Raw genomic sequence first — 21,402 nt, forward strand, 5'->3', positions numbered from 1 at the left:
TTGAGCGTTTATGAGTGAACTCGCTGACTGCTTAGTGAAAGTGCTCCCAGGCCATTTCAAAGAAAAGGAGTGAAGCTGGCCAAGGGGAAAAGAATCATTTAAGAAAGTAGACTTCAGTGGGATGTGTGCTTCCAAGGATCCAAGGGGAAGGGTGGGAGCAGTGGGAGTGATTTTCAGGGAGAAAACAATATTAAAAGTAGCAACCATTTCCCAGGCTGGGGACCAGCAGGGGCAAGCCTGTGAAGCCCTGTGGAAAATGGGATGAGGAGCCGAATCACCACTGAGCACGGGCTCCTTCCTAAACCCTCTGTTAACTGGGCATCCATCAGCCGCCTGGCTGCCCAGCAGCTGCACAGGCGGGGCAGGGGTGGGGGTACAGAACAGAGCGGATGAAGTAACAGTCCTTCCTGCGGGAGACACACAGTACAATCTTCAGAGACAAGATAAAAAGCTGGGTAGTTGAAAAGGTTTGAACATATGCAAGGTCAAGCACTGAAATCAAGAGAACAGCCTTCCCTACACCAGGCACACGGGGAGGAGCTGGGCCAGCTGCCTAAAGAGAATCTCAGAGAAACCACAAAACCTACAGGGATGTTGGCAGAAAAGCCAGAGCAAAAACCCAGCAAACCGGAGACTGAAAAATGTTCTTTCCACTTACCTGGTAAAAGATGATAAAAGGAATGTACTCCTTTATGAGACAGAGGGGACGCACAGGGAAGAAAGCAGGGGTTGTGGTTGTGTGTTTGTGCGTGGCCATGTGTGGTTTGCACCTACTTGAGCCTAAAAACACACACACGGAGGTGTGTGTGTGGCACACAGGGTTTCATTCAGTGCCTCTGGGTGAATCTGCCTGAGGCTCTGAGCAACTGTACTTTCAGGTAGGTGTGAACAAGCACTTGACTTTGGTTCTCTTGACCGCTACTCCATGAGGTCAGTCTCCCTTATCCACTGGAACAAAATGACCAGAGGTCACTGGGAGCCTGAGCTCGCCAGGAACCTCATGCAGCTGCCTTCCCCTCCCTGGGCCTCTGTGTCCTTGTAAAATAAAGCAAGGGCTTTCAACTGAGGATGAACATCATGGGCACCACGGAAGTTTTAAAATAAGAGATGCCCAGGACCCACCCTGGCACCACCGAATCCCAATCTCTAGAAAGAGAGCCTTCTAACAAAGTGTCTTTGTGAGAGATTCTGACACCCAGCCTAGTTAAGAGTAACAAAGACGCCCTGGGTTCCAGCTTCTGTTTCCTCCCTGTAGATGTGCAGGCAAGTTGGGAGGGCGATCATGAACTGATGGAGACTCCATGCCCAGAGGCAGGCTCATCACACAACAGCCAGAGCACCTCTGGGAGATAGAGCTGAAGGACGACAGACCCCCCCACACACACACACACAAAAACACACGAAAGATTCCAATCTTCAGGACCTCAGAGAGAAACGGACAGGGGGGACCACAAGCTCTGCACTGATGCAAACCACATAATGAATGGGCACAAAAACTGGTAATAGCAGGCGCTTCTGGGCAGGGGAGCTGCATGGCTGAGGATAGTGGTCAGAAAGGAAGACCTCTATTTCGCTATAACTTGTAGATGCCTTTTGAATTTTGCATCCTATGACTGTGTTAGCTACCTTTACATCACTGGGGGAAATCATTGGCAGAAGCACAGGATCGGGGAGAAGAACCTGACTGGATACAATGGGGATGCACGCAACCTAGGGTTTCAGCTGACAAGTTTACCCTGCGCAGACAGTGTGGTGGCTGCCAGCCTGGTTTTCAAGTTCATGGTAGATAGGTGGCATAGTCATCGAGAGGGGCCCATCCCTCTGTGATCTGTGCAGATCCCTCCCTGCCGGTTCCTCAGGCTCTCGACTGAGCACCACATTCTAAGTAGTGTCTGGACTGACACGCTAAACTACACCCAGAAAGAAGAAATCAGGATGGAGAAGGGGCAGGAAACTGGGCCAGGAGTGGGTGAAAGGACAGGCAAGGAGACCATCATGGCCTCTAAATATCTTTATTGGCAAAAGGGAGCAGACTGTTCTTCCTGGAGACAGCTTCAGAGCACTGCAGGAAGGTCCTCTGGGGGCCATCTAAGGAACAACGTTCTAATCTTTACTCTCTTAGTAGGAGGTAGTGAGCTCCCTGTCACAGGACGAACTCGAGCTAAGGGCACCGGGCCATCTCTGTGTCAGAGATGATACCAAGGAAAGTGTGCAGGTTTTGTCCTTCGGAGTGGTTATCCTGCTGTCACCCACTAGTGACATTGACCTAGATGCCCTGCAGTGGGGGCAGTGCCAGGGTAGCCACCAATCCAGGGGTGCAGAGCACCAGACCAAAACCTAGGCCTGGCAGGGGCCTGGCAAGGCCAATAGGGGCACCCTTCTGCCCTTTTTTTAAAAACAAACGTTTACTGAATGCTGCTATGTGGCTGGCCAGGGGCTACTCTGGGAGTGGACACGATGGGCAGGGCTCGGCCTGCATTCTAGGGAGGGGACAGGAAACCCACAGGAAAAGTGTTAGAAGGAATAAATGCTACAGAGAGAATTGAATGGGTGCATGAGACGGACTGGAGGGCAGCTGTACATGGGGGGTGGGAATCAAGGAAGGGCTCTCTGAGGAGGTGACATTTCATCTGAGCCCCGAATGACATCATCAGCTTGTCTTGATCATCTCACCAAGGGCATTTGTTGTGGTGTTCCAGCACAGGCGCACGAGTCTTCGTTTTGGCAGATACCCGGCTGCCCTGTGCCACCCTTTTCTCCCTTACAGTCCGAAGCCTCCGTCCCCTCTCCCCAAGAAATAGCCCTAAGATGTTGTGAATCCCCTACAGGGTCATGGACAGCTCCGAAGGAATTGGGTGGAGGCGCAACCAGTCTCTAGAGACAAGTGAGCCTGAGGGCAGCCAGATCTGCGAGCTGTGATAACAGCAGTGACCATTGCATGAGGTCTTTGCGAGCATTCACTGAGTTAACCCACTTAAGGCACCTGACGCACATTGCTTAGAAAGTGGCAACTCCCTCAATAAACGTCCAGGGTCTCGCAGTGGACTCCGGGCCGGCTCCCTGTGCCTCAGTTTCTCACGCCTTCCTCTCTCGGTGCGGTACTGGGTGCGTTCAGGTTCACAGTCTCCTGAGCCTCTCCACAGCCCTGCAGCCTCGGGGCGCTTTACAACTGAGGAACCCGAGAACGCAGGAGCGTGGACCAGGCAGCAGGGAAGGGGCGCCTGCCGCCAGCCCACGCTCGCCCCTGGTGGTCACGCCCCTCTCCCTCGGCTGGCCACGCCCCGGCCTCCCCAACTCCTTGCCTGGAGCAGTCCCGGCTGGCGCGCTCCTTTAAGGCAGCCGGCAGGCGGAGAAGAGCGTGTTTCGCCCCCTCCGACGCCGCTGAGGTAGCAGCTTCACCTTTAAGGCGGCGCGGGGACTGTTGGGAAGGCCGGAGGGATGGAGGCGGCGGGACCCGCTCACGGCTGCTGGTCCGAGTGAAACGGGACGGGAGCCGGGGCCGGAGCGGGAGCTGGACCCGGGCCCGAGAGAGAGGCACAGGTCCGCGCGGGCCGACTGGGCCAGGAGAGGGCCTCTGGCTGGGCCTAGGGGAGGGGTGGTCGCGGGCGCGGCCTGTGGGAGGGCCAGGCCCACCCGCGGGGAGGGGGCGCGGTCCTGAGTGGCCGGGGCGGGCGTTCGGCCTTTTCAGGGGAGGGTCCACAGGGCGTTGCGCCCGCCTATGGGGAGGGTCGTCGTGGGCGGGGCCTGAGGTGACAGAGAACCCGAGACCTCAGATCTTCTAGGGGCAGCGTCTCTGCAGGGTTGGCCTGCCCACAAGGAGGGGCCCTGTGGCTCGGCCTGCCTGTTAGGTGGGGGCTGCCCTAGGGGCTGGGGCTGGATCTCCCGGAGGGGTCGGGATCTCCCGAATGACAGTGAGCCCCTAAGACCCCCCTAGGACCGTCCTCCGGCGCCCCCTGCCCTAGCTAAGAGTCCCCGGGAAAGCCCCGAGACTGGGCCGCCTAAGCTGGTCTGAGCGGGTGGTCTGGGCCGAATCTGGGTCCGGTCTCACCGCATTGCGTCTCCCGGGCCGAGACAAGCTGGGCGCGCCCCCTGTAGGTCGAGCGCGGACACGGTGCGGGCTGCCGGCTGGGGGACAGGGCACCCCGGGGATCCAGGCGTTCGGGGACCGGAGGTGTTTACCTAATCCGGGCGGACAGCGGTGTGGTCCCAGGCTCGGCACCCGCCTGCCCGCCCCCTCGCCTTCATAGGCGGCATGGCCATGGCCACGATGGTGCTTCCTCGAGAGGAGAAGCTGAGCCAGGATGAGATCGTGCTGGGCACCAAAGCAGTCATCCAAGGGCTGGAGACCCTGCGCGGGGAGCATCGTGCCCTTCTCGCTCCTTTGGTCGCTCATGAAGCCGGCGAGGCCGAGCCTGGCTCACAGGAACGCTGTGTGCTCCTGCGCCGCTCCCTGGAGGCCATCGAGCTGGGGCTTGGGGAGGCCCAGGTAGGCTGGTCTGGGGTGCTGAGGTGGGAGGTCACAGGAGGGAAGGATGGAGACTTCCAGTGAAATAGAATCAGAGCAGGGAACCGTCTGCCTCCTGGAGCCCCATGGTAGGACCCCAGTAAATATCTGTTGAAGAAATGAATGGGCTTTGGAGACCCCAGCCAGGCCTTGCCCCAGGAAAAGCCTGACCAACCTCCTCCTAGTTTCTCTGCTAGGCAGCAGAGACTGGAATAGGAGAACAAAAAGGAAATCCTTAAGGACCCCTTCCCCAGATTCATTCTTGTATTCATTCATTAATAGGTAAGTTATCAAATGCCTACTATGTGCCAGGCAATATGTTAGGTGCCAAGGATACAGGTCTGACAAAACAGATAAGATCCCTGCCCTAGTGTGTGTGGTAGGAAGACAGAAACACACATACATTTGTTACACATTGTGATAAGTTCTCCAAAGCAAAGGACGATCTTTTAATAGCTTTTAACGGGATGTCTTATCTATTGGTCAGTTAAGAATTCTGAGAAAATGACATTTAAACCAAGACCCGCAGGAAGGAATGTACCAGCCTCCAGAAAAGGGAGGAGGGTGAGAGTTTGCATGTGCAAAGGTCCTGAGGTAGGAAAGATCTTGTTGTGATGAGACAATTGAGGGAAGACCTATGTGACTGGAGCTTCATGGGGAAGGAGAGAGGGACAAAAGAGGCCTGTGGAGAAGGCAGAGGCCAGATCATGCTGCGCCTTGTTCATTTGGGTTTTAGTCTCAGGAAATTGGGAAAGCTTTCGAGAGCATTAAGCAGTCAAGGGACACAGTGTGACTTAGGTTTTAAAAGTTCTCTCAGGTTGAGGTATAGAGAAGGAATTACAGTGGGTCAAGGATGGAAGCAGGTATGAGGTAGCTAGGAATCCACTGCTGGAATTCAAATGAAAAAATGGCAGCTGGGACTAAAGGGGTGGCTGTAAGGGTGGAAAGAAGGGGACCTGTTCTAGATGTCCTGGAGGTAGGTTCCAGAGGACCTGCGGATAGAGTAAGGGAGACACAGGAAGGCAGGGTAACTCCCAGGGTTGTGGTTGGTGCAAGTTAAGGGGATGAGAGAGGCTGGATGATCAGTAGTTCTTGGCCTTCTTATGTTGGCGTTGCCAGGATAGTATGTATGTGGAGCAGTTAGGCTCTGGGGGGAAGAGTCTTGGCCTCCTCGGATCTTGGCTGAGAAACTGGCTGGCTCCGTGAATCCTGGGCAGGTGGTAGCATCTTGGTTTCCTTGTCTTTAAAATAGGGATCATGCCATCTGCTGTATCTACTTCCAGGCTGTTTCAGAAATTTTTTTAAAAAGCTAGTGGTTGTAAAAACACCTGTCGCTTAGGCGTTTATTAATCAACTGGAAAGCACAGGGTCCAGACTGCCTGGCCCTCTGGTTGGGCAGTGTGTTTTGGTCATTCACTCGTCAGCCAGTTAGCTGCCAGGTGCAGAGATGAACACTCAGGGGCCCCCTCCCAGTGTGTGCAGGCACTGGCACAGATGGGCAACAGGATGGCGTGGAGAGAGTGGAAGGTGCCCTGCTTTTCTAGGGCTGTGGGCATAAGAGACAAGAGGCTTCACTGCAAAAATGACCCTGAATGTGAAGGATGGAGAAAGGGTAGAGCCTGGAAGAGTCTGGAAGCTCAGGAAAGGAGTCATAGAGGTTGGGAGAGGGGGTGGGGGCTGTGGCTAGGCCTCTGGGTCGCCTTACCTGCCCTTGTGGTTCCCCATACCATCCGGGGTTTTGGGATATGCACCCCTTCCCCCCAGAAGGGCAGGGGCTAATCTGGACCCTTGGCGGAAGTCAGGATGGGGTCTTTCTATGGTCCTTCAGCCATCTATCAGGAAAGTGCTATCCCTGGGGTACGGGGCAGCGTTATAGTGGCTGTGGCTGCAGGGGCTTGAGTACAACCCCCAGGAGAGAAGAGAATGGCCAGCCCGGGAAAGCTGGACCATCAATGCAGAGGACTGACTAGCTGAAGGCTCCAGAAAGGAGATGGACTTTCAGTCCAGCAGAATCGGCCTGGGAGCCTGGGGCTTCTGACCCCAGAAGGAAGGAGTTGGGGATCCCCAAGCCTCCTGCGTTCAGGTCTTGGACTAGAGTGTGTTTGGGGCCGCGGGGGAAAACTCCCTTGATGAGAGGAGAACTCCAAGGCCCTCAGCCCTGCAGCTGATCAGGCAGGGCCGGACCTAGCCCTTCCCTGGGCCCCAGCGCCCCGGGAGGCACAGGCTGGGGGTGGACAGGGCTCCAACCCACATCCCTGCTGGCTGCCACAGGTGATCCTGGCACTCTCGAGCCACCTGGGGGCCGTAGAGTCGGAGAAGCAGAAGCTGCGGGCTCAGGTGCGGCGCCTGGTACAGGAGAACCAGTGGCTGCGAGAGGAACTGGCAGGAACGCAGCAGAAGCTACAGCGCAGCGAGCAGGCTGTGGCCCAGCTCGAGGAGGAGAAGCAGCACTTGCTGTTCATGAGCCAGATCCGCAAGCTGGACGAGGACACCTCCCCCAGCGTGAGTCCAACCATAGCCACTGCAAGGCCACCAGGCAGGGGGGCCTGGGAGCAGGGAGAGGGACAGTGTGGCTCCCACCCAGCCACTGACACCTGGGCTACCTGGCACCTCCTTCCCTGACGCTCATCCTGTCTTCCTGCCCAGGAGGAGAAAGGGGAGGTCCCCAAAGACTCTCTGGATGACCTGTTCCCCAACGAGGAGGAGCAGAGCCCAGGTGTGGAGGGGCAGCTGGTTGTGGGGACGGGGCAGGGAGGGCTGCATGAACTCTTGGTCCCTGGGACCCACAAGTCACCAGAAACGGACCAAGTGGCTGCCATGTTCTTTCCTGCCTCGTTTCTGCTCATTACATCCCACATGTTAGAGCTTAGAGGCATGTTTTCGTGTGCATCTCTCCTGCCCGGAAGCTCTGAGGAGCAGACATCTCAGTTCAGAGCTCTGGAGCAGCCCAGCCTGGGTTCACGTCCCGCTGTGCCACTGGCTGCTCTGTGACCATTGGTCGAGTTTCTTTTCCTCTCTCGGCCTCCTCTGAGGTTTACAGGAGGATGCGTACGCAGTGCTGAGCCAGTGCTGAGCCGGGGCTCACCTTGCTGATTGTGTCAAGTGCATATCACAGCCTCCCTCTGCAGCTGAGGATGCTAAGGCTCACAGCTCAGGTGGTTTGCTCTAGGACACACAGCTTAAAGCATTGGAGCTGGGACACCCCCCACTCTTTCTAGGGAGTGACTAGACCCACTCTACAGATGGAAAAACCGAGGCAGAATAGTTCATGACTTGCCCAGGGCCACATGTCGGGTGGGTCAAAGGCATGGCTAGCATGTACCAGCCCAGCCCAGGGGGCAGTTGGTATATCTGATCTCCTGCCCTTGAACTTGCAGCCCCCAGCCCTGGAGGAGGGGATGTGGCTGCCCAGCATGGGGGCTATGAAATCCCGGCCCGGCTCCGCACCCTGCACAACCTAGTGATCCAGTACGCCTCGCAGGGCCGCTATGAGGTGGCCGTGCCACTCTGCAAGCAGGCACTCGAAGACCTGGAGAAGACATCAGGCCACGACCACCCCGATGTGGCTACCATGCTGAACATCCTGGCCCTGGTCTATCGGTGAGGCGCCTCTGGCCACAGCCTCCAGCCCTGGGTCAGAAACCCTCAGTGTTTGCTTTGGGCCAGGACTCGGGCTCCTCTGGGCAGTCGGGCAACAGAGAGGAGCTTGTGTCCAGAGGGGTCTGAGCCTGCATGGGCCTGGGCTACACACGTGAATAAGCCTCCATCCAGTGGAGGAGAAGGGTTTGGACATAACCAGGGAGGGGACAGCACCTGAGGACTCAGGCACTGGGGCGGGGGGGGAGTTACACATCTGTAGGCATTCGGGCTTGAGGAGGGTCTTTGGTGAAAGATGAGTTTGCCCAGGACACAGGATTGGGCAAGTTTTCCTTGGCAGAAAGAGCAGCATAAGCAAAAGCACTGGGAAACAGAACAGGGTGCACGGGGCATGAGGTGGTGGTGGGGGGACTGGAGGGATCTGCCTCATACCCCAGCACTGCATGCCCTGGGGTGTGAGTGAACGACCCAAAGCCCCCCGAGCTCCTAGAGGGCAGGTGCTGACCAGGTCTCCCCACGCTCTGGGTCATAATCATGCCTACTCAGCAAACACAGGAGGCGTGACCGTGGGATCAGTCCCCTGGGGCAGGGCCAGAGGCCAGCCCTCACCGTGCTTCTGCCTGCCCCCAGGGACCAGAACAAGTACAAGGAGGCTGCCCACCTGCTCAATGATGCCCTGGCCATCCGCGAGAAGACGCTGGGCAAGGACCACCCAGCTGTGAGTGAGGGTGGGTGGAGGTGCAGGCTGCCACTGCCCTGTGTAGCTATAAGGTCCCAGAGCCTCTGCCCAACAGGGCCCTGGGTCACAGGGGCTCCGTTCTTTCACCCCCCAGGTGGCGGCAACATTAAACAACCTGGCGGTTCTATACGGCAAGCGGGGAAAGTACAAGGAGGCCGAGCCACTATGCAAGCGGGCCCTGGAGATCCGGGAGAAGGTTGGGGCAGGCAGGGCTGGGCAGGCCGGGCAGGCTGGGCAGGCGGGGGGCCTAGGCCGACCCTGAAGCCAGCCACTGGTTCCCGCTCCCATCCCAGGTCCTGGGCAAGTTTCATCCAGATGTGGCCAAGCAGCTGAGCAACCTGGCCCTGCTGTGCCAGAACCAGGGCAAAGCTGAGGAGGTGGAATACTACTACAGGCGGGCACTGGAGATCTACGCCACACGCCTGGGGCCTGACGACCCCAACGTGGCCAAGACCAAGAACAACCTGGTACCCTGGGCCAGGGGGCTGCAGGGAGGAAGGAAAGAACAGCACCCAGCTGCCTGCATCCTACTCATCCTCTGACCCCTGCCATTCCAGGCCTCCTGCTACCTGAAGCAGGGCAAGTACCAGGACGCAGAGACGCTGTACAAGGAAATCCTCACCCGTGCTCACGAGAAGGAGTTTGGCTCTGTCAATGGTGAGTCATGGCTGCCATGTGGCCCAGCTCACCCAGCACAGGCTCACTCAGCCGTCAGCATCCACGGCAGCTGGGCAGGCCCTCATGCCTGGGGTCGGGCTGGTCCCCAGCCACTCGTGTGCACATGCGACATGCACACAAACCTGGGCCCTGCCCGTGCCATGTACACCCTTTGCCTACCCCATGACTTTCTCTACTGCTGCTCACCGTGAGGGCCCAGCGCAAATGTCTCCCCCTTTGGGAGGCTACCTTCTGGCCCCGATGGTCAGTCATTTCCTGCTCTGGGATCCCTCAGCCTGACCCATCATTCATGCCCAGCTCATGTCTCAGGCTCTGGACTTAAGGGGTCTAAAGGTCTATTCCCCCTAGCCCCTCAAGCACAGAGCTGGGCCACAGTCATCTCGGTTCCAGAGGAGGGTCAGTAATGTTTCGGGCCTGTTCCTTGTTCGTTCATTCAACAAAGCCCAACTCTATTCCTTTCTGGGTACCTCTGACCCCCTCTCTAGACCCCAATCTTATGTCAAGCTCAACCAGGAGAGGCCTATATGGGAGGCTGGTGACAGCCCCCTTTCTCTCCCCAGGGGACAACAAGCCCATCTGGATGCACGCAGAGGAACGGGAGGAGAGCAAGGTAGCTCTGTGTGGCAGGGAGGGGGGGGGTGTACAGAGGAAGGTGAAGCTGGGGGTGTGTAGAGGGGGCGCCTTCTCCTCCTACCTCCCCTGACCATTCTTTCCCCCAGGATAAGCGCCGGGATAGCACCCCGTATGGGGAATATGGCAGCTGGTACAAGGCCTGTAAAGTAGACAGGTGAGGACAGCGGGGCAAGTAGCGGGGAAATATATCGTGGGTGGGGCTGAGGCCAGGGTGCACACTTCCCTCTGCCTACCCCCCGGACTACGCTCTTCTCTGTCCGCTTTCTTTTAAGACCTGGGTCATAGGCCCCCTGTCCCAAAATGGCTGTCCTGGTTATCTCGCTCTTGGGTCTCCCAGCTTTTAGTGGCAATATCCCACTTAGGGCTCTGGGGCCAGGTCCCCAGCCCTGGGGTGATTCCAAGACGAGAGTGCAGTGGGGCCTAGAACAGGGGCGAGATTCTCCTTCTCCATATGGGTCATTAGAGTCCCATGTGGGCTGGATGCGAGGATAGGCCCTGGTTCCTGGGCATCACAGAGTTTGAGACTATCCCACTGTCCTGTCCACAGCCCCACTGTAAACACCACCCTGCGCAGCTTGGGGGCTCTGTACCGGCGCCAGGGTAAGCTAGAAGCTGCGCATACACTGGAGGACTGCGCCAGCCGCAGCCGCAAGCAGGTGGGCCACAGACATGAGGGGAGTGGGCAGGGACCCGCGTGGCCCTGTGTGTTTCAATCAGAGCCTGATGTGCCCTCTCCTTCCTCAGGGCCTGGACCCTGCAAGCCAGACCAAGGTGGTGGAACTGCTGAAAGATGGCGGTGGGCGGGGAGACCGCCGTGGCGGCCGAGATGTGGTCGGAGGTACGGGGGCTCGGTCTGAGTCTGACGTCGAGGAGGCAGGGCCTGCAGCTGAGTGGAGCGGGGTGAGTCTAGGGGCTGGGGTGGGCCAGGGGGCTGTGTAGCCATCAAGGCCTAGAGACAAACGTGTCCACCCCCCAGGACGGCAGTGGCTCCTTGCGGCGCAGTGGCTCCTTTGGGAAGCTCCGAGATGCCCTGAGGCGCAGCAGTGAGATGCTGGTGAAGAAGCTGCAGGGCGGTGGCCCGCAGGAATCCCCCAACCCCAGGTCAGCCTCTGAACCGATGAGCCCCTCCAGGGTGAGCCTCTCATGAACTCACCCTACAAGCCACCAACCCCAGATGAGCTCCTGACCCAGGGCGAACTCCCTCATCTCCCATCCGCCTCCCTCCCCAGCCCCAACCTGACCATCATCTCCCAGTTCTACCACGGACAAATCCCGGCCTTCCTTTCCCCTCAGGATGAAGCGGGCCAGTTCCCTCAACTTCCTCAACAAGAGTGTGGAAGAGCCAGTCCAGGTATGGGTGGGTGGGTGTCAGGGCACTGGGCAGCTGAGGCCCAGGGCCCAAGGCCTGCATGTCTCGTGTACGTGCCCAGCTTCTCCTCAAAGCATGTCTCTTCATCCAGCAACATTTCCTGTCTCCGTCCAGGCCTGGCTTTGGGCTGGACACTGGAAAAACAAATGAGAGAAACCCAAATGGGTGGCCATGCAAGTGGCCAGTGCCAACAGTCACTGTGGAGGTGTGTGGAAGTGTTAAAGAGTACCGGGTGGGCTGTGGGCCAGGCTCAGGGACTCTGGCTGGTCAGTCCCCTTCCCCTTCCGACCAGGGAAGCACAGACTGGCAGCAGCATGAGGCTGAGCCAGCTGCTCCCTCTGCCCACAGCCTGGAGGCACAGGCCTCTCTGACAGCCGCACCCTCAGCTCCAGCTCCATGGACCTCTCCCGACGAAGCTCCCTGGTGGGCTAATACTGATGGGGCAATTGGTCTCCAGAGCCTCCACCTGGCACTGCCCCCACCCCCAGCCCTGCGCATGGGCCTGCTGCTTGCCCCGCCTGTCTCTCCCAGGGACCCCTGTCTTTTCTGTTCAATCTCAGGGTAACCTCCTTCCTTGTCATCTCAGCCTGAGCCCTGGAGGTTGGGCCTGCCCCGCTCCAGCTCTACCCCTTATTTATTCCTTCCAGCAGGGCCTCCTCTTTCCTAGGTTCAGGGCCAGCGCGAGGGGCTGGCCGGGGTCTTCCAGGTAGAGACTCAGTGGCCCACCCTCCCCAGACCCCGGAGCCAAGAACACTAAGCACCTGCCATCCCGTCCGCACCCCGGTCCTTCCCGGCCGTTGCTTCTGTATATAGAGAAATAAGTTATTGGCCGCGCCCCTCCCCTCAGTCCACTGTACTGCCCGGGCCTCCCCTCCCTGCCCTTCTCTAGTGGTACCGCCCAGGCCTTAATCACCCCTATTCCGCGCGGTGGTATCTTCCAGGCTCCACAACACATCTTTGGGGGGCCTTCCCAAAGGGTTCCCTGGGCTTTCTCGCGCTCCTCCCGGCCTCTGAGGGGTGCTCCCAGCCCCACCACTGTCCTGTGCCCCAGGACGGAGAGCCCTCCCCTTGCCCGTCTCCTTACCGCCGGGCCCTGCCCTGCATCCCGGCCTTATGCACTGCCCCTCCCACCCGACCCCGCCCCACCACGGCCTGATCCCGCCCCGGGCACTGCCCGTGGTGCCATCCAGCCATGCCTCCCACGCCTGCAGCTTCTCGCGAGGGGCAGTGATGCCCCACCCCTGTGATAGGAGGGGCTGCCCAAGTTGGGGGGTAAGGTGGTCGCTCTCTATTTTCAAATGCTGTAGAAATAAAGACGGTTTGAATCTGAGCCAGGCTTGTTTTGGGGCTGAGGCCAAGGGTTCCCAGCGTCTCTAGTTTGGGGGTGGGGTCGGGAAAGGCTGCGAGTGGGGCGTGTGTGTGTGTGTGTGTGTGTGTGTGTGTGTGTCTGTGTGTCTCTGTCTCTCCACGTCCTGTCCCTTGCAACTGGAGCCCAGATTCTCCTAACCCGGAATTGTTTGGGAGCCCCACAGGTTCAGGATCTAATAAGCTTCATCTCAGGTTCTATAGACCGTGCAGGCTTTGAGCTCTGTCCCTCACTAAGTTGACCTTGAGCGGGTTACCGACTCGATTTTTTCATATACTTTAAAATGTATGACGACACCTGGAGCTTGTGGCTGTGAGTTAGGAGCGCCAGCACCCTGGATAAATGAACTTTTACTAATGTTCATAACTCTGGGTGTTGGGAAGGTAGGGATAACTACCTCTGTCAGATGTGAAACGTATCAACCCCGGCCCTAAATTGAGCTCCCAACCGTGCGTGAGCGGTCAGATTCCAGAGCGCAGTCCTCAAGCTCAGGTACGTCCAGGAAGCGAACTACCAGCCCCAGAAAGCAATGCGCGGCGATGATGGGGAGTGGGTTTTCCGAGCTTCGGGCTCTTCAGTTTACGCATGCGCAGCCGGGGTGTATTTGACAATGTGAGGAGACTACAAGTTCCGAGAAGCTAAGCAGCGAGGCCCCAGTCGATACGTTTGCGCCTGCGCGCTGCGGGCGGGGCTTCTGGGGCGGAGCGGCCACCATCTTGGAACGGGAGGCGGAGCAGAGCCGACTAGGAGCGACCGAGCGGGCCGCCGCTGCCGCCATGAACCCCGAATAGTGAGTGAGCCCCGCCCGCGCCGTCCGGCGCAGCCTCGATCCCGAGTACCGGGCTGTACACTTATCGGGGTTGTCCAGCCCGGGTCAGGACTGCGCGGCGCCCCCACATCCGGGTCCCTCTTCCTCTGACCCCCCCCCACATCCGGGTCCTGCCCCTCCCCCGGGGACCCCAGGACCCCAGCTCCACACCCCGAGATCTTGAACGCTGGACCCAGAGACTGCGACCCTGAGGGGCGCCACTTGGAGCCCGAAGCGCCGACCCTACCAGGCCTTATTGGTCAGGTGACCCCGCAGCCCCGGTCTCTCCAGGCCTCAGTTTCCCCACTTGCTGGTTGAGAGTGGTGGTCTGGGTACTGACAACGGTCTCAGCTTTATGGAGCCCGTCACCAGATAGTTCCTGATCTCAGTCCAGACGTGGGCCCTTTAGGTCGGGCCGTAAATCTTTCAGTTCTTCCCGGTTCTCCCGGAATCCGGTTCCTGGGGGCAGCCCAGGGGCTGGTTGACGCGGGAGGCGCCGCTCGGTATCTCTCCCGCAGGTCCTCCCCTCCTGGGCTGCCGCTTTGCCCCTTGCCTGGATCAAGTTGCCCGCCGTGGGCCCCTTCCCGTCCTCTGTTTACCTTTGCTCAGGCCCCCAGCGCCACCGTCACACCCCTTCCCTTTGCTGTCATACTGCTGATGAAGTTTAGATGAATGTGGCATTTGCTTACCCCGTTCCAGTGGGATTCTCTGTTCCTCTCCTCACTTCTTGGTCACTCCCCCTATGGGTAGGTGGCCCACATCTCTGCCCCAGACTTCCCATTGACAGTTTTTCCCAAGTGCCCAGTTATCATCCTGCTCCTCTTCCTCTTCCTCTTTCTCCTCCAGGCCTCAGATTCCCTTGGGGCAGGGTGAAGCTCTGAGCTGGATTCTAAGGGGGAACAGAGAAGGGAGCTGACAGACTCTCACAGAGACTTGGGAGTCTGAACCTGGTTTCCAGTCTTAAAGTTAGAAGCTGTGTAAACTTAGGGCAAGTCACTTCCTTTCTCTGATCTCTGGTTTCCTTATTTGTTGGGAATAACAACACCCATTTCATTGGACTGTTGTGAGGCTTAAATGAGATGATGCCCTGAAGTATTTAGCACAGGGTCAGGCACGAGTAGGAATGCAGTACATTTTAAGTGATTGTTATTTGTTAACCACCTCTTCTTCGAGACTCCCTACCAGGCTCTTCACATAGATGATCACTTAGTAAGTTCTAGGCCGGGCCCTGACTCCCACTTCTGGGGCTTCCCCTGCCAAGGCAGGTGCACCTCAGGGCAGTGTAGTCGGATGGGTTCCCTATATGGCTCCTACCGGGCCGAGACCATGATGCCTGTCAGGAATGGGTAAGATACCCCGCGCTGCCACCTAGCTCATTGTGATCCTCAGCAAGTCATGTCCCTTTCTGTGCCTCAGTTTCCTTCTCTGTAAAGTGGGGATTCATAATCAGGCCTTTTGGGGGTGGTCAGCTTGCTCCTCCCAAAACTTGTGGGAGGATCTTGTGAGTGTGTGCGTACTGTAAACCCAGGCACCCCTTAATGCCGGAGAGTGCTATAGCTGGGACTCCAGGACGATGGTGGGAGGGCTCCCTGCCTTCCTTCATGCTTCCCGGTCTTTTCTCTCCAGTGACTACCTGTTCAAGCTGCTTTTGATTGGTGACTCGGGCGTGGGCAAGTCATGCTTGCTCCTGCGGTTTGCTGTGAGTAAGAAGCCGCCCATACTATCCATCTGGGGTCCTGGCTGGTGGCTGGAGGGAGAGGGTGCAACCCAGAGCCCGGTAGTAGCAAGAACTGGGGACCAAGGATGAAGTTGCAGGACCTGCCGGCACCGTAACTGACTGAACAAGGGCACCAGGCCGGCCAGTTAGGTGCTGAGACCTGTTGCTCAGCAGTTAGGAGCTTTGCTGGAGCAGGACACTTGAGGGAGGTGTTCCGGTGGGGCCTCAAGCCTGTTCACTCAGGCCATTTCCCTGGCCCCCGGTCTTCCAGGATGACACGTACACAGAGAGCTACATCAGCACCATTGGGGTGGACTTCAAGATCCGAACCATTGAGCTGGATGGCAAAACCATCAAACTTCAGATCGTGAGTGTCGCGCTTCCCAGCATTCCTGGTGCAGAGGCGTCCACCTTGAGCAGGGAGGGGCTCTGGGCGTGGAGCCCAGGGCTGACCTGCGCTTCTCTGCTCCTGTCTCGTAGTGGGACACAGCTGGTCAGGAGCGGTTCCGGACCATTACTTCCAGCTACTACCGGGGGGCGCACGGCATCATTGTGGTGTATGACGTCACTGACCAGGTATTCCTGGGCTCCCCTTCCTCAGCTTTGCCTCCGCAGCCTCGGGTCTTTGGCTCTTGCTTCTTTTTCCTCTTCCCGTCCTCTCTTCTGAATGCGGCCTAGAAAGGAGATTGGACTTGGACTTGTTTCACCAGGAGGGAAACAGCACAGAAACGGGTCCTCCCGGCCCTGCTGCAGGGTGGTGGCAGAGCCAGGCTTCGCGCCTCCCCACCAAAAACGCCACCTTATTTTAGGCCTTCTAGACACCTGTGTTTTGGAGGCGTCTAATCAGTTGATTGGTTGCTGTGCTGGGCCCATGGCCTCCTGTGTGAAGACACTGGAGAAGCAGTTAGAGGGCCTCAGACAAGAAGCGAGGGCGCCCTGCACTCTGGGCCCTGTGTGAGCAGGAGTCTGGGAGCCCTATGTCTGCTGTGGCAGCATCAGTCACGAGCCATTGGCAGGAGTGGTGATTTCAACAACCAGAAACAGCCCCGCCGATACTGTGTATACAGTTTCCAGAACCTGCTGCAGCCTTTCGAAATTCATAACACTCTTAAGAGGTCTGCATTATGTTCCCATTTCACAGTTGAGGAGGTGGGTCAGAGAGGTGAGGAGACTTGCTCAGAGCCCTGCAACTGGTTAAGAGACAGAAAGAAAGCCGAGGCCTCCTGATTCGACGTGCTTTGTTCTTTCTACCAAACCTTGTTGCTTAATGGGGCTCTGAGGACATGGAGGTGTTTACATCAGCTCCAGCCAGGAGGAGTCCCTGCCCTAAGGGGCAGCTGGGCTCTTTGGCTCACCAAGGACTCATGATGCCTCCTGGACAACAAGCTGGGTGAACTCTGCTCCACTCAAAGGTCACCGAGGACCTCTAACTGCCAAATCCTGTGACCTCATTTCAGTTCTCGCCCCGATCGACCTCTCGTGGCTTTAACTCCGTCTTTCCTCTCCTTGAAAAGCTCACTGTCTCCAGCTCTCCCCACTCCTGCTGCATTCGATTCTCTTTTCAGTAGCTTTTCACAGGTTTGTCCTGTCCTGACCCCCATAACCCCATATTTTATGCCTCCTGCCCCTGCCCCAAGCCGCCTCCTGACTCTCCGTCACGGTTCTGGCCACTTTGTGCTTTGGCTTCTGTCTTATGTTCTGCGATTCTCACGTCTGAACGGCTATCACTATGGTTCTTTTTCTCGGTGTCCTCCATTTCCACTGGTACCTTATGTCTGCATTAATTCTCATATTCACAATACGACCCAGGGAACTGGGTCCCCATTTTCCTGGAAGGGAAACATGCTCGGAGAGGTTAAGGAACTTGCCATTGGTCTCACAGCCAGGAAAGGTGAAGCCAGGATTGGAGCCCACTTCTTGGCTTCCAAGCTCACCCCTTCGTGCTCTCAGACCATCTGCAGAACGCAGCGTTTCCAGCACTGGCCCCACCATCTCTTCCCCAGACTGGCTCTCTCCTCGCTGTCGGCCTGACTAGAAAACTCCCCCCCGCTCAATCCAGTCAGTCCCAGGTCCCCTCTGTTCTCCCCCGTCAGCTCTCTCCAATCTGTCCCCTCATAATAATAGCTGTGATGAGGATAATAGCAGCTCCTTCTAATTAAACACTTGTTAGGAGACAGGCCTACATTCATTATCTGCTCACAACAGCCCCACCGGGAGGTACTGTTTTGTAGAAGTGAGGAAACTGAGCCTCAGGTCACATGACATATCTAGGGTCACACAGTAAAAGGCAGAGCCGGGCCTTCATGCATGGGGGTCTGGCTGAGTCCGGTGCTCTTTCTGCCTCATTCCCTGGCTCGGGGCACCTCTTCTTTTCCCTGGATTAGTCCAGCCACCTCCCACTTGGGCTCCATCTTCTTGCTGCTCTGATCTGGCTTCCACTCCTGCCAGGACTGTCTTCCCGGAACACAGGTGTGTTCCTGCTGCCCCAGCCCCTGGCTGTGTGCACGCTCCTCCATGCTCTGGCCTGCCTCCCCGCCCCGTCCTTCCCTGTCAGGTTCCGTGTCCCAGCAACATTCAGTTTGCCCCACTCTCCAGAGACGCCACGCTCCTCTCGTTCTGTGACCTGTCATCTCCTCCACTGGCTCCCAGCCAGAGGTCAGCTGAGCCTCCCTGGGCCGAGGTGGGCCTGGAGTTCCGCGGCTCCTGCCTCTGTCGCTGCAGCACTGCTCACTCTGTCTCGCCATCGTATATGTCCTGGGCTCGTCCTCCCTGTCCCGAGGGCTTTAGGGCAGGGCCCAGGTAGCGTTGCCGCCTTTGTCCCTAGTGCCCAGCCTGGGACATGGCAGGAGGTGGAAGTGGGAACCCTGGTGACATCGCCAGGCCTCTGGTTCCTAAGAAGGGAAAGTGGCTCTAGCTCCAGCATGTTCCTCAAAGTTCTGTGCTTTGTCCACATGCCCGGGGCCTGGGGGGGCGGGGGAGGATGGCAAGCTGCCAGGACTGCCAGGCCAAGTGAGGCTGTTGGTGCCGGAAGTTGGACGAATGTTAGGCCTATTCCCAAGATGCCTGTCTTCCTCAGAGGGCAGGGTCTCCTCTGCAAGGACCCTTCACCTGCCACTGAGCTCCAAGACTTCAAACCTTAAAGGGACACTGAGGCCACTGTGAGAACTTTGTGACTCTTGCTAACCTGTTATCCTTTGTTTCTGTCTATCCCTCTGGCTCGTCTTGTCTTCTGATGCCATGTGCTCCCTATATGTGGTTAATGAAGCCTTTTCTGAGTCTCAGGGAGCCTTCGCAGGAAGCGGAGCTGGCTGCCGCTGAGGCCCAGGCTACTCAGTCGTTGGGCCTGTTGGCAGACAGCTGGAGCTGGGCTGGGGCTGGCTTTTCGGGTCTCCGACAGAAGAGTGCAGGGAGGAGAGCTAAGCCTGGAGGAGGGTGCTTCCTCTGGGTCCCTGAGCTCAGGGATCAGCCCCTTCTCTCCAAAGCCCCTCTTCTCCAGGCTTAGGGTAGGGGTGGGAGGTGGTGGAAGCAAAGTTAACTTTTGACGCTGGCCCCTCTAGGAATCCTATGCCAACGTGAAGCAGTGGCTACAGGAGATCGACCGCTATGCCAGCGAGAATGTCAATAAGCTCCTGGTGGGCAACAAGAGTGACCTCACCACCAAGAAAGTGGTGGATAACACCACCGCCAAGGTGAGCGGGGCCTGGGTAGGCCTCCCAGGGCGGACTGGGGCCTACTGTCCCTTACCCCTCACCCCTCCTCCTCTTTCCTCTTGTCAGGAGTTTGCGGACTCTCTGGGCATTCCCTTCCTGGAGACGAGTGCCAAGAACGCCACCAACGTTGAGCAGGCCTTCATGACCATGGCTGCTGAGATCAAAAAGCGGATGGGGCCTGGGGCTGCCTCGGGGGGTGAGCGGCCCAACCTCAAGATTGACAGCACCCCTGTGAAGCCGGCTGGTGGCGGCTGTTGCTAGGAGGGGCCCGGCCCGTGGGGTGGGACAGGAGGGGGCACCTTCTTCAGATGATGCCCCTGGAAGGGGGCAGGAGGTGCCGCCCTCTCCTGGGGCATTTGAGTCTGTGGCTTTGGGGTGTCCTGAGCTCCCCAGCTCCCTCAGGCCCATCTGCCTGCCGCCCTGACCCCCGGTTCTGTCAGGGCCCCCAAGAGAGGACACCCAGGACCCGTGGCTGGAGTGGGGGTGGGGCCTGCTCTGCTGCTGCCTCTAGGTGACTAAAAGATAGCCCACCACACACCTTTCTTTGGGATGAGGGCTCCTCTGTCTGTCTGCCTCCCTCTGCTCCCCGTGTATGCTGCAGGGGGTTTCTCTCCGTACCCTTCTTCCTTTGCTCCCTGACGTGCCCTTCCCCAAGAGCTGACGGCTTCCCTGGCCTCCACTGCCCCTGGCTGAAATCAGCACCCAGGGACAGGATGGGACCAGGGGATTCAGGACCTGGGATCCAGGGCCCTGGGCCAGACCTCAGGACGGGCATGGGGGCCACGGCAGCCCAGCAGCCCACCCTTTCCCCTCCTACCTCCCCTGCCACCCTTCCCACACTCACAGCTCGAGCCGTCCAGCTGCGGTGGGGTCTGAGCACATTTAGGGCAGGTGGGCGGGCAGCCACGCTGGGCCTGTGTGTTGAGCCCGGAGGGAGCCTGCTGCCACCCCCTGCCCTGCCCCAGCCAGGCCCATGTGCTGCCTGCCTACCGTGCCCCTCCTTTGTCCCCAAGGCAGGCGGAGGCGGAAGGCCCACCGTGCCAGAGGCCGGGCAACCAGCCTTAACCCTCACTCTGCCAGCACCACCTCCCTTTCCCCGAGGCAGCACATCTGGCTTTTTCTCCCCCCTTCCTTGGAGCCTACGAGGGCAGATCCTCATCCCTTCGCTACTTCTCCTCTGGGGAATGTGGGTGCAACCCAGGGTTGGGGGCCGCTTCGCTCCCCCCTCCCCCCCAGGATCCTAGCCTCCAGCCCTCCAGCACAGCTTCCTGCAAAAAACCAAACCTTTGGTCTCTACCTGAGAAGCCATGCCCCTTGTGCTGTCTTGCCTCTTCCACCTGTGCCCTGCCCTCCAGCTTGTATTTAAGTCCCTGGGCTGCCCCTTGGGGTGCCCCCCACTCCCAGGTTCCCCTCTGGTGTGATGTCAGGCATTTTGCAAGGAAAAGCCACTTGGGGAAAGACAGAAAGGACAAAAAAAATAAATTTCCACTGGCCCTCGGGTGAGCCGAGGGTTTTTGCAAGGAAGTTGTGGTGGTTGAGTGTGGTCTGTGGTGGGAGCCGCTTTGGGGTGGGGAGGATGGAAGTAGGGCCTTGGGCCTGGCGGGCTGCACAGGGGTCTTGGCTTGGGCTGTGTCCTAGGGTTGCTGTCGACAGCCCTTGACCCACTTCCTGAAGCCAGGAGAGCTGCCTGCTTGTGCTGTGGTCTGTCCCCCTGGGGCCCAGCACGGTTCCGGCAGGCAAAGAGGCAGGCGGCCATCAGCGAGTACCTGGTGAGCTGTTGCTAACACCCACACAAGCACAGGATGTGAAGTTGGGCCGCAGCAGGGAGGGGACAGACATTGTGCCCCATGGCGCCTGGCCCGCATCCCCTCCATCCCTCTGCTTAAGCCCCTTCTCCCGGCTTCACTGTGGGTTCAAGCCCGGTGTCGCAGGCCCCTGGGACAGTGACAGTGCTTCCAACTCAAGACCTCTTAGTCCGGCCTCCCGGCTGTAAGGAAGGCAGTGGGTGAGGGCAGGCTTGTGTGCCCGTCCGAGTGGACCGAGTGTGAGTGTGGCTGTAGTGGGTTCGTCGTGTGACGCCGTGTACAGGGCTGGGGGCACACATGCCAGGGATGTGGGTCCCTGCCTACGTGTCCCTGAGGTTGGGGTTGGGGTTGGGGTTGGGGGTGGTGCCCGGGCTGGGCCCGGCAGGCAGCGGGGCGCACGGAGACCCAGCCCCGCCCGAGGCCGCTCGCACGGCGGCCCCGCCCCCGGCTCCGCCCTGCCGGCTTCGCGGGCTGGA

The 21,402-nt window shown here is 58.5% G+C and overlaps 2 protein-coding genes across 5 annotated transcripts; both read left to right on the forward strand.

Moving 5' to 3' along the window:
• The first annotated feature begins 3,327 nt into the window (after nucleotides 1-3,327).
• KLC2 (kinesin light chain 2) lies at nucleotides 3,328-12,850 on the forward strand. 4 transcript variants are annotated; one of them, XM_019737882.2, is made up of 16 exons: nucleotides 3,328-3,386; nucleotides 4,197-4,486; nucleotides 6,776-7,006; nucleotides 7,151-7,220; nucleotides 7,882-8,104; nucleotides 8,732-8,819; nucleotides 8,935-9,036; nucleotides 9,134-9,307; nucleotides 9,398-9,497; nucleotides 10,079-10,128; nucleotides 10,238-10,305; nucleotides 10,699-10,807; nucleotides 10,896-11,051; nucleotides 11,128-11,252; nucleotides 11,445-11,502; nucleotides 11,869-12,850. In XM_019737882.2, exons 2-16 carry the CDS (start codon nucleotides 4,253-4,255, stop codon nucleotides 11,950-11,952), a joined length of 1,872 nt encoding a protein of 623 aa, XP_019593441.1. In that variant the 5' UTR covers nucleotides 3,328-3,386; nucleotides 4,197-4,252; the 3' UTR covers nucleotides 11,953-12,850. The 4 variants fall into 4 exon arrangements, with proteins under 4 accessions (XP_019593441.1, XP_019593440.1, XP_019593443.1 ...); XM_019737881.2 differs by having other exon boundaries at nucleotides 3,329-3,540; XM_019737884.2 differs by lacking the exon at nucleotides 3,328-3,386 and adding an exon at nucleotides 3,407-3,540 and having other exon boundaries at nucleotides 4,248-4,486.
• A 670-nt stretch (nucleotides 12,851-13,520) lies between these two features.
• Nucleotides 13,521-20,645, forward strand: RAB1B (RAB1B, member RAS oncogene family). Its single transcript, XM_019737603.2, has 6 exons — nucleotides 13,521-13,676; nucleotides 15,321-15,393; nucleotides 15,683-15,778; nucleotides 15,892-15,987; nucleotides 18,969-19,100; nucleotides 19,188-20,645. The coding sequence occupies exons 1-6, from the start codon at nucleotides 13,663-13,665 to the stop codon at nucleotides 19,380-19,382; spliced, it is 606 nt and encodes a 201-aa protein (XP_019593162.2). The 5' UTR covers nucleotides 13,521-13,662; the 3' UTR covers nucleotides 19,383-20,645.
• Nucleotides 20,646-21,402: the final 757 nt, after the last annotated feature.

This window comes from Rhinolophus sinicus, linkage group LG06 (assembly GCF_036562045.2).
Source record: "Rhinolophus sinicus isolate RSC01 linkage group LG06, ASM3656204v1, whole genome shotgun sequence".
NCBI classification, from domain to species: Eukaryota; Metazoa; Chordata; class Mammalia; order Chiroptera; family Rhinolophidae; genus Rhinolophus; species Rhinolophus sinicus.